A 12,004-nucleotide genomic window follows, 5' to 3' on the forward strand; every position below is an offset into this window, starting at 1 on the left:
CTGCATAAAGGTGTTTATATATGCATTAACCATCAAAATAAGGGATCAAACAACAAATTCTTTCCTTTAATACAAACTTGAACAGTGTTTGTAAATGCCCCATTTAAAGTGAGTGGGTAAGGAGAGTTTAGAAAAATCCAAGTAATAAAATGTATTCAATTACTTGGCAGTTAAAAAGCTAATGCAACAATGTTACATTGAGATAAAAAACAGTATTCCAAAGCAATTCAAATACCGAAAAGGGTTTCAAATTGAATATTTTATTAACATGGTAGTTGTCTTTTTAACATGTGCACACACACTCGCACACTCAGAATGATCTGCCTGGGTGGGGGGGACTAACTATGCCTAAGGGGAAAATGAAAAATAAAAATTCCTGTAGGTTTTCATTATTGTAGGCAATTATGTCCACATCACTTACAAAGCTATTGCCAAATCTGTCCAAGGAAGCAAAGTTTGAAAGGGGGCAAAATCTTGGGGAAAATTCAACAGTGGCATAGCAGAGCTCTCAATATGAGAAAGCTGACATAATGTGGACTTTTGCTGTGAATTTTCTTTGCAAAATATGGGGAGAGGTTTGTCAATGGGCAGAAAATAAGAGAAGGCGGTGTGAATAGTTCTTTGCAGTCAATATTCCTCACAGTATTGTGCAGGGTCATCAGGAAAATGCTTAGTCTTTCTCTGGAACCAGTTTCAGAACTTTTCCAATTGCAATGGTCTTACCTAGAAATGAAATTTTGAAAAAAAACAAAACAAAAACAAAAAAATATACCTTTCAGTACTTTCAGTGAGTTTATGGAATGTACTAAGCTTCTCTAACCTAAAGAAAATTTTGTCATTGTGCAAATTCCTGACTTAATAGCTTTACCCACCCAAACCAGGATATCTGGTTAGGTAATTTCAAATGAGTCCGACTGGGAAGTGGCATCCACACAACAGAATACCATTTAATGATAAAATTAATGAAGTACAGCCATCCAACAACATGGCTAAACTTAAAATCTGCTAATGAAACAAAACAAAATGCTTCCCATGTATCTGTATAGCTACTAAAAAGCTAAACCTGTCTCTAAGCGTACAATTCACAGAAAAGACTCTTCCAAGAGCGTGCCTGTGAGCTGAAGGGGATGGAAGTATAAAGTATGAACCCACGAGTCTCGGAAACCTAAAAGCTACGTTATCTTCCTTAATTTCTTTCTTCTATCCACACTCCATCAGGTTCTAAGGCCAACTAAAATTATTTCGAGCTGGGTGCACAGCACAAATGGCTGTAGTCCTAGCACTTGGGTTCTTGAGTTCAAGGCTGGCTGGGCTTTCCATAGAAATGATGCCTCAAAAAAAAAAAAAAAATCCTGCTAAACTATTAAGTATAACAAATGTCACTATCAACAAATTTGGTGGATAAGGTGTTTAAAATGAAACCATCACCCAGTCAAACTTTGGGGGGAAAGGTAAAAAAAAAATCAATCAATCAATAAATAAATTCAACAGTTTTTATACTGACGTAACAATATCGGACACTACCATGTTAAACAGTTATCTGTATTTCTGTTGAACCACAAAGTTTTATATAGTTTTCTAGTTGCCAGACATGGGAATTCACATTTGTAATCCCAGCACTCAGGAGGCCAAGGACAGCAGAGAGTTGGAGGCCAACCTAGGCTCCACTATGAGACCCAGTCTCAAACAACACACAGTGCTGGGGATACAGTTCGGCCTATAGAGTGCAGCCTCAAATGTCAGAAGTGTTGGCTTTGATTGCCAGTAGACTACAAGAGACCTCATCTTAAAAAAAAAAAAAAAAATTACAAAACATAATTTTGTTTTTATACAAGGATTTTGAGACTGTTAGATGAGAATTACAGTTATTCTGTATCAACCAAAGGGAGGGAGAAAGGGGATATGAATTACATATTAAAGTAACAAAAGATCGTCATATAACCCTTATTTATTATACAAGTCTTCATTATAGAAATGTCTTAGTAAATTCAATTTTTTCTGAGTGCACTAGTATAAGATATTAAAATTAAGTCTACATACAACATTACTGGTACTATATGGTAATTCCATTTGTTGTTTAATATATTCAACTAAGTATACTTATCACATATGACTATTATGGAACAGAAATCTGGATTTTTTTAATCTGCTATAATATGGACAGTGCTCAGACCATGCTATCTACTGAAGTCTAACATCAAGAGACACTGAAAACCTCTTACCCTCATCTCGTAAGGTAAAGCGTCCCATCTGAGGGAAGTCTTTAAAGGTCTCCAGACAGATGGTCCCTGCTGTCCTCAAACGCGCAATGCATACTTGATCTTGTTTCACAAAACGAGGTCGAGTCTTACTTTTTTCTCCTGATTTTTTATCTACCAAGCAGATTAAGGCCTAGTCAATTAAAAAAAAAAAAGATAAGAAAAAAAATTTAAATGTTAAATAAGGTAGCAAGATAGTTGCCAGGTAAGTCTCTTGACCTGAGTCTAATGCTCAAAGCAGAAGTAAATTAAATTAGAGACTAATTCCAGAAAGTTGTCCCTAACTTCTACCCATGTAGCATGACACACCCATCCTCCTCGCCACAGGAAAAAGTACGTATGTACCTGTATCAGAAATGATCAAGATACAATATTCTGAAAAATTAAGCAAGCCAGTTACCCTGAAAACCCAAACTCACTGTTATCTCGACCTCCTCGATACAGGTATGAATATGCAGCACCGCATTGTACCCTGGGCAGATGATGGATTTGTGCTCTATGATCACTATCTGTCAAATCAGAAACACAAACAAAACCCCACAATTTATCATCAATGCTCTAAAGGTACGATATTCCAAGAAGCAACAGGAATCACTAACTTTTAATATGTGTTATACCTTTTTCTTTTGTTGACAGGATAGCTCAAGTTGCCCAACCAAGGCTCACCCTCAAACATTCCACTGTATAGAAATTGAGAAGTGCCTGGTTTATTTCAGTTCAACAGGCAGGCTCTGAGAAGCCTTTAGTATATACTACCTATGGAACTAATGTAACAAATTACCTCCCACAAATTACCCAGACGTGATCTTCCCATAGTGTATCCATTTTTCTTATCCAATAACCAAGGCCAGTTAGTAAACAAGTAAATAAACTTGGCATAAAAAAAAAAAAAACACGAAAAACTAAAACAAAACAAAAAAAAACCCTTAGTCATACTTTTCAGGAGAAGGGTTAACATTTATTTATGTGTATGAGTGTTTGCCTGGATATCTGTCTGTTTACCATGTGCACACGTGCTTGCTTCTTGAAGAGGGCAGACAAGGGTTCTGGATCCCTTAGAACTGGAGTTACAGGCATTGTAACCTGCCGGTACTTGGAACTGAACCCATGTACTCTGTGACAGCAGCAAGAACTCTTAACCACTGTGCTCCAGGCCCAGTTTAATAGTACTACAAAAGTTCTGTGATGGTAACAGTGGTTTGCTGTCACTCTCATAAGAAGGTCAGGTTAAATGTCCGTTTGGCCCAAGTCTGAAAACATGCCGTCCTGGAGTAGCAAACAACTATGTTGCAGTCACAATCAAGGACATTCCAAACTAAACATTATTGGTGATGTATCACTGTCTGCCTTTACAAAGTCAATAATACTGTAACTTTATCTATAAACCAAAGAATAAATGGAATTCACAAAAAATACCATCTAATAAATTCTTTATAGCATCTTGAAATTTCAAGATAATATTGTTGCAATGTACAAATGAGTTTGACTGTTTCAGTTCCTCTGATACTGGTTATGTGGAATGTCACAAATAGGACAAAAGGCACTGAAATTCTAACCACTTAGGTTCTAACAACCACGAAGATGATTGCAGTAACTTATTTACCTGGGCATCAAATGTACGTCCAGAATGACAGAGATTATTAAGATCACAAAGGATGAATCCTGGAAGAATCTCCTCTTCTTCAATCCCTTTCAGTCTGATTTTGAGGTTTTCACCTGGAGCTACAGAATCTGTTTCTACATCATCAGAAAGTATTCCAAGAACTTCCACATTGTGCTTAAAAAGAAACAAAGTTGGAGGCTTTCTGATATATGAACTGGATTATGGACATAAAATCACCTCAATGTTCATTTGTTAAGAAGCTACAAATTCACATGCCAAAATAAAAATTGAGAGGGAAAGAAAAGGGGCTCAATCTCAGAGATTAGTCGCAACTGTCATAACTTATTATTTTTTAATATCATATTTTAATAACTTCTAAATAGAATCCAGAACAAACCTCATTTTCAAAACGACAACACTGTGATTGTTAGTGATCTGGAATCACTGAGAGGCCAATGCCCAGGCACGCCAGGGAGGGATTATGCTTGTATAGAATCACCATAGTTAACTCATGTGGGAAGAACCCTCTTTACTGTTTCTGGCTGGGACCACTCCCTGAAATGGGGGCCTACAGTATAGAATGGAGAATGGGAGCTGACACTAGTGACTTATCCCTCTTCCTGATAGTAGATATGGTGACCAGCTGCGTAAAACTTCTGTAGCCTTGACTCTCCTGCCTAAGAGCTGAAACAAAACCTTATTCCCTTGAGTTGCTTCTCAAACAAACAAACAAACCAACAAACATTTTATGTAAGTTCTGTATGTGCCCGACTGGTGCCCTCAAAGATCAGAAGTGACAGCATCAGATCTCCTGGAACTGGAATTGTTTGCCGGGAAGCACGGTGTGGGTGTTTAGACACTAAATACAGATCCTTTACAAAATCAATAAGTGCTCTCAACTGCTGCACCATCTCTCCCACCCCCTTGATTTGCTTTAAAAAGAAAAAAGTTACTTTTATTTATGTACAGGTGTATGCTTATCTCTGTGTGTAGAATGTTGTGCTTGCAATGTCTGTGGAGGCCAGAAGAGGGTACAGGATCCCCTGGAGCAGGAATTAGCGGTCACTGTGAGCTGCTTGAAGTAGGTGACAAGAACTCTTGAAATGCTGACTCATCTCCCCAGCCCCTCCCTTGATTTGCTTTACTCAGGGTATTTATTTAATCACAGCCACAGGAGACTTAGACAAATACCAAACTTAATACTTGATTTCATTTCAGGTAAATTTTATAATTAAAAACTTTTAAAAACTTATTTCCCACAGCAGGCCAATCCTGAAATAAGGATATGTTTCTCAGTTATTTTAACAAGTGAATTTTGAAAGCATATTGTTGGGATTGGAAAGATTGTTAAGGGCAGTTGTTAAGGGCACTTGCTGCTCTTACAAAGGCCCTATGAACAATTCCCAGCACCAACCGATGGCTCACAACTGTCTGTATATAACGCCAGTTACAGCAGACCCAATGCTCTCTGCTGGCTGCCTTGGGCACCAAGTGTACACGCTGCAGCTGCACAGATGCAGGTCAAACATTAATATACAAAATAAAACAAGCAAATGTCTTTTGAAAAGCACATTGTTTAATGAATGAAAGATTTCCTCATGAGAAAGGAACTAGACAGTCATGTGCAGCAATGGTCAGCACAGCAGAAATGCTAATGTCCTAAATGTCATTGACGGAGTTATCTTTTCTTTTATAATACCTCCAAGTAGAAATCATCGACTCTACTTTAAACTCAAGATTTTTGTTTGTTTATCATTGTGGTGTGTGCGCATGTGTGGTGAGCGCCATGGAGCACATATGGAGGCGGGCAGAGGACAACTTTGTAGTTTCTCTCCTTTCTCCTTAACAAGGGTTCTCAGGAAGCAAGGGCCGAGCCTTTTACCCACTGAGCCACCCTGCCAGACCTTAAATTTTTTTTTTTAATTGTTTTTTTCAAGACAGTTTCTTTGTGTATCCTGGCTGTTCTAGAACTCCCTTTGTGGCTGGCCTTGAACACATAGACCCACCCTGCCTCACAAGTATGGGGATTAAAGGCGAGTACCACCACACCCAAGTTAATTTTTTTTTAAGTTCTTCAAACTGTTCTCAAACCCAAGTGTTACCTGGTATGAATGACCTTGGGGAGCAGGGTATTTAGCTCAGTGATGAAGAAATGCCTGATTGGCCAAGGTCAAGGTCCTTACCCTGGAGCTGTTTAACAACAACAAAACAAACAAAACCCCAAAAGATTTCCCCTCAAATATAGTCTTGGACATATTATTTTGTGGCATCGAAACGACGCAGACACAGAGACACACCAGAACTGAACCTGAGTTTTCTTCCATGGCTCTCTTGATAATCGGTCCTGTCAGCCTTTAAGCAGTTACTCAGCCACTCCAAATCCAAAATGTTATTTGCCCACGTTGATAATGGGACAGATTGATAGTTTCAAACTTTCCTGTTGCTCCTTCTAGTTCTAAGGTGCTTCAATTGTCACTGAATACAAAAACAAATCTGTTCTTCTATTTCACACTGAGCATTAACAAAATAATTACTATGTATAAATTTGACTGAAATGTTTCTGTTTTTGAGAAACAAGAGTGACTCTAGAAGACACGCACTGAACTCTCACCTTGTTGGGCATCATCACGAGCTGCTGGCCTTTACAGATAGATCCAGATTCCAGCTTTCCCAGGACCACAGTCCCCATATCCTAATCAAATTTAGAATAAAATAATTAAAAAACATTCAGACTTATTCCTGATTATAGCAGGTGAAATCTACCAAGAAAAGTCTTTAGCTAATAACTGATCGAATGCTTATGAGTATTTATTTTTGAAGGTATAACCTTTTTTCTTTTTATATAATTTATTTGTTTTTATTTAATGAGCATTGGTGTCTTGCCTGCTTGTATGCCTGTGTGAGGGTGTTGGATCCTGGAGTAACAGTTGTGAGCTGCCATGTGGGTGCTGGGAAGGGAAGCCATGTCATTTGGAAGAGCAGTTAATGCTCTCACCATTGAGCCATCTCGCCAGCCCCTATGATTATTCTTAAACATAAAGGAGGTAATAAATACTCCATAATAATTTGTATCTTAGGCCTTAGTACAATTATATTAATAACAAGGAATGGCTAACGTGCAAAAGAAAGCTTCATACAGAAAACAGCATAGAATTTTATGTTGGAAGATTGAACTGTTTGTATAAATTTAGAAACTTATTTGTTTGTAAGCTTTAGAGTGGAGCTAATTGAGGGACAAAAGGCTTAAAAGTAGGTAAAACATTACATGAATTGTTACTGTCAGAGTTTAAAGATTAAGTTGAGGGCTTGGGATATAGCTCAGTGGCAGACAGCTTGCCTGGTGTGCACAGGGCCCTAAGTTCAAGGCCCTGTATCGCAAAACAAATTACCTAAAAAACAAAGTTGGAAATTCAATTGAAATCAACGAAGTCGATTTTTTTGTGGGGTCTGAGATGTGGAGTTATTATTTGAGACAGGGTCTCATTATGTAGCCCTGGCTAACCTGGAATTTGCTATGTAGACCAGGCTGGCCCTGAGTTAAAAAGATCCATCTGTCTCCGCCTCCCAAGTGCTGAGATTAGAGAATAAAAGCATGCACCACCACACCCAACAAAGTGCATACCACAACATAAGCCCTCACGTCCTGGTACTCTGTAATTTAGTGTACTATTCTTGCAAGGCGACTTATCAATAGCTACAACTTTTAATGTAAAAAGTTTGAGTAAATCATGGCCTTCTAGAAGCAAACACTTAAAAGCTAATAAACATTATTAAGATTTTTTTTTCTAATTTACAACAAAACACAATGATTTCAACTCCCCTGAAATCCAGTAACTTTAATATTTGAGGTACCTTGTACTTATCGACAATTGGCAGCCTGATTGGTCCATCAACTGATCTATTGAAGTTTGGCAAATTATCCAGATATGGAATAAATGGTAAGCCACTGAGAATAGAACAATATTCATTAAAGAAAGTTAACATAATAATTTTTTAAAATCTAAGTTATAGTGTTGTAATTTAAATAATAAATGATTATATATAACATTTTATTTTTCTAATGCACATTTTTTTATTTATATATTTTCATTTCATGAAATTTAACACCTCATAAAACTAAAATAAAACAAAATACCTTACTTTTAAAAGCTCCCTAGGTCAGATATGGTGATATAACCCTGTAATCCCAGCACTTGGGAGGTTCAGACAAGAGGTTATTAAGTTCCAGACTAAATGAGTCTATATAGTGAGATTCTTGTCTCAAAACAGAACACAACAAAATGAAAAACTACAAACACACTGGGTGTTTATTAACTGACTTATTGTGTTTGTTTATGTGTGAGTATGTGCACACAGAAGTCAGAGGACAGTTTGCAGGCGTCAGTTCTCGCCTTTAGTGATCTGAGCTCTGGAGAAAGACCTCAAGTCATCAGGCTTGGTAGCCAGCACCTTAACCTGCTGAGCCATGCTGGCCTAGCTTCCCCATGAATTTATGCTAAGTCTAGGAAAAAGTGACTTGTGACAGCCTGCATTATACTCTTACTTACACAAGGATGAGGGACATAGGATTTTGCTATATCTTCCAGACTTGCCTCAAACTCAATCAATCCTCTTGCCACACTTCTCAAGTGTTGGGATTATAGGCATGCACCCAACACCCAACTCTCTATTTCCTAATTTATGGACTGTGAAGTTTAATCCTTATCAGATCAGGATTCCATAAGGCAACACTGTCTAGAAAGGCTGCTTGTTTTGCAGTAATTATAAACTGATTTGAACCATTTGTGTGGAAGAGATTCACAATAGCCAAAAAAGAAAGAAAACCAAAGTTTTTCTGGCCAATTTCAAAGTTCTACAAGCAAGACTGTGCAGTCTTAAGACAAACAGTTGAACAGAGGAGAACTGAGGGAAAAACAAACAAGCAAACATCATTTATGGCCACCTGATTTCTAATGAAGATGATAACACAACACAGAAATTATACCAGAATAATGGAATGCCCACATCAAAGCAAATATACCTAGCTAAATACCATAAACCTTACGCAAAAAAAAAAAACCTGAAAACTAAATATAAAAGGAAAAAAGTTTCTTTTAAATTTAGATTTTTTTTTTCTTATGTGTATTGCTTTGTCTATGTGTGCATGCCTATCAGGAGGTGAGAAGAGAGCGTCAGAGACCCTGGAATTGAAGTACAAGCAATCATGTAGGTGCCAGAAATCAATTTTGAGTGCTCTTAACTGATGAGCCATCTCCAGGCCTGAAAACCTAAAATCTTAACACTTTATTACCTAGAAACTAAACTGGTCTCACCCTCTTCTGTAGAGCTAAATCTTTGTAACCTGGGACCAGCTGATGTTTCAGAGGACTTGCAGACGTTTGCTCTCTCTTCCTATCACGTGGGTTTCAGGGAGTGAACCACATCACCAGTCTTGGCAGCAGGCACCATAATGTGCTGCTGTGCCATCTCACTAGCTATGATTTACAAAACAGATTTGGTGATTCTAGGACTGCTAGGAGAAGATGGAAGCAGAGACAGGAGTCACGTGGAAGATCGTGCGCCAGCAGGAGTAGGGTGAAGAGCAGAGAAGAGGGTGAGGAGCAGCCTGACAGCTGTCTTCTGCCCTCCACCTAGCGACCGTAGCACATGTGCATCTACACTCCCACAGTGAAAAACAGCCATGGAGGGCCGAGGACAGGTCAGTGATGCAGAACATGCTCAGTGGGGCAGGCCTCTGGATTCTACCCAATACAAACAACTAGGGATGAAAGAAGGGGAAGGCAAGAATGACCTTAATATGGAATGGGAAAAGTACATGTTGATTAATTACCTAGTAAAGGACTTGTACATAAGAAACCTGTTGGGGTTTTCTGTGTTTGAGTGATTGGCACTGGGAAATTGAAATCAGGGTCCTCATGCTTATAAGGCAAGAAATCTATTGCCTTAAGTTATAGGCCAAAGACCCCATAAAGAACTCATACAAAAGCCTGGCAGTGGTGGCCCACGTCTTTAATCCCAGCACTCAGAAGGCAGAGGCAGGAAGATCTCTCTAGGAGTTAAAAGATGGGACTGGTCTAAAGTGAGTTCCTGGATAGCTAGGGCTACACAGAGAAACTGTCTCAAAAAACAAACAAAATAATAAAAATAAAAAAGAACTCACATGACTCAAAAAATCCCAAAACAACAATAACAACAAAACAAAAAAATACAAATAGGGCCAGGGAGACGGCTCAGTGGGTAGATTGCCTGCTATGCAAGCACCAGGACCAATGGAACAGCCAGGTGGTGGCATGCGTCTGTAATCCAGCACTGGGGAGGAGACAGGCTGGTCCCAGGGCCCGAACCAAATCAGGTAATTTCAGGTTTGAAAAACTCTTAAAAACACCTGGTTTCAACCTCTGGCCTGTCCACATGTAAACATGGGCAAAGAACATCTTCATATTACACATATAGCATACACCACACATACGAACCTGCATATTACCCACATAAGCATACAACAGACACACACACACACAAACCATATAAATGTTTTAAAAGGCAAAGGTCCAGGTATTTTTAAAACCAAGACTACAGCCAAAATATATTTCAATTTCTTTTAGATATGCCCATCTCCTTTTAGAAAAGGTAGCAGAAGGTTACTCACATGTACCAAGGACAGAAATCTGATTGCTCTTTCAGATTTGCTCCCGTCAGTCCTGAGCAGGGCATAAAATGAATGTCCTTTTTGGGATTGAAGCCAACTTTTTTCAAAAACGGTACTAGTTTTTCTTTACATTCTTCATATCTAAGAATATTTAGAAATAACACAATTATGCTGAGTAGTAGTTTCATCAGTAAACAAATTAAAGCTTAGAAAAACCGGAAGAAACAATGCAAACAATAACAAAAACATCCATTTCTTCACCAACATGTCTGTAAAAAGTCACTAAAGCATGTAAGCTTACCTCTCGTTGCTCCAGTTTACTGTTGGATCATCCATCTTATTAATAAGCACAATTAAGTGTTTGACACCTGCTGTCTTTGCCAACATTGCATGTTCTCTTGTCTGTCCTCCTTTTTCAAATCCAGTTTCAAACTCTCCTTTCCTGGCTGAGATTACCTATTCCAAGAAATTCAGTAATTTATTCTTAAACATTCAGGTTCCTCCCACATCAAATCTAGCAGCAAAACATGTATACTTTTAGCTTCTATAAGAACACTTTCCACGCCGGGCAATGGTGGCGCACGCCTTTAATCCCAGCACTCGGGAGGCAGAGGCAGGAGGATATCTGTGAGTTCGAGACCAGCCTGGTCTACAGAGCTAGTTCCAGGACAGGCTCCAAAGCCACAGAGAAACCCTGTCTCGAAGAAAAAAAAAAAAAAAAAGAACCAGCTAGGTGGCAGCGGATGTCTTCAATCCCAGCACTTGAGAGGGAGAGGCAGGTGGATCTCTTGTGAGTTCAAGGACAGCCTAGTAGGTAGAGTGAGTTCCAAGACAACTAGAGCTGTTAAACAGAGAAATCCTGTTTCGATAAACAAAACAAAAAACCTGAAATCACGAAAAGAAAGCTTTCCAAGGAAATGGGGCATGTGTCCAAATGGCTTCAAGACTTAAGAGTTTGGAGTTGAGTAGGTATGGCTCGTTGGAATAGCTATTTCCATGTGCTGTGGCAAGTTACAAAACAAACAGTGGTTTTTACTAACCCCTTCAACTTCCCTAAATCTAGGATATGTGCATATAGCTCAAACAGTTCAAGTATGTTCTTTTTAGGTTAAAGATGTGAGAAAATATGTGTTTAGCAATTTCAGGGCTCCAAGTTCAATCTCAATCTCTCTCTCTGTGTAGGTGCCTGCTAAGGCCAGAAGCATCAGATATTCTTGGAGCTTGAGTTACAGGCAATTGTGAGCCACTCGATATGGATGCTGAAAATCACCTCAGCCTCTCTGCAACAACAGTATGTCCTCTTAGTCACTGAGCCATCTCTGTAGCCCCCACGGGGTTTAATCTCTTAATACTACAACCAAAATGAGTATATGCTAATGCATACTTGTAATCCTAGCATTTAAGAGTCTGAGATGAGAGGATAGTAAGTTTGAGGACAGTATGTACTACCTAGCAAGAAGGAAGGGGGAAAGGAGAAACAACATTAATTTCAATCTT

General features: G+C 38.7%; 1 protein-coding gene across 2 annotated transcripts in view; it reads right to left on the reverse strand.

Annotated features, from left to right (window-relative positions):
- Positions 1-239: 239 nt before the first annotated feature.
- Positions 240-12,004, reverse strand: part of Gspt1 (G1 to S phase transition 1) — a 35,251-nt gene continuing 23,486 nt past the window's right edge. For both annotated transcript variants that reach the window (XM_050136270.1, XM_050136262.1), the window contains exons 8-15: positions 10,809-10,963; positions 10,508-10,648; positions 7,714-7,807; positions 6,473-6,553; positions 3,862-4,035; positions 2,678-2,767; positions 2,223-2,391; positions 240-723 (exon numbers count right to left, since the gene is read on the reverse strand). In XM_050136270.1, coding sequence (XP_049992227.1) covers positions 671-723; positions 2,223-2,391; positions 2,678-2,767; positions 3,862-4,035; positions 6,473-6,553; positions 7,714-7,807; positions 10,508-10,648; positions 10,809-10,963 — 957 coding nt within the window. In that variant the 3' untranslated portion in view covers positions 240-670. The remainder of the gene's footprint in view (positions 724-2,222; positions 2,392-2,677; positions 2,768-3,861; positions 4,036-6,472; positions 6,554-7,713; positions 7,808-10,507; positions 10,649-10,808; positions 10,964-12,004) is intronic.

The sequence above is a fragment of the Alexandromys fortis genome, unplaced genomic scaffold (assembly GCF_014885135.2).
Source record: "Alexandromys fortis isolate MF-2015 unplaced genomic scaffold, M_Fortis_MF-2015_v1.1 scaffold_29, whole genome shotgun sequence".
In the NCBI taxonomy this organism is placed as follows: domain Eukaryota; kingdom Metazoa; phylum Chordata; class Mammalia; order Rodentia; family Cricetidae; genus Alexandromys; species Alexandromys fortis.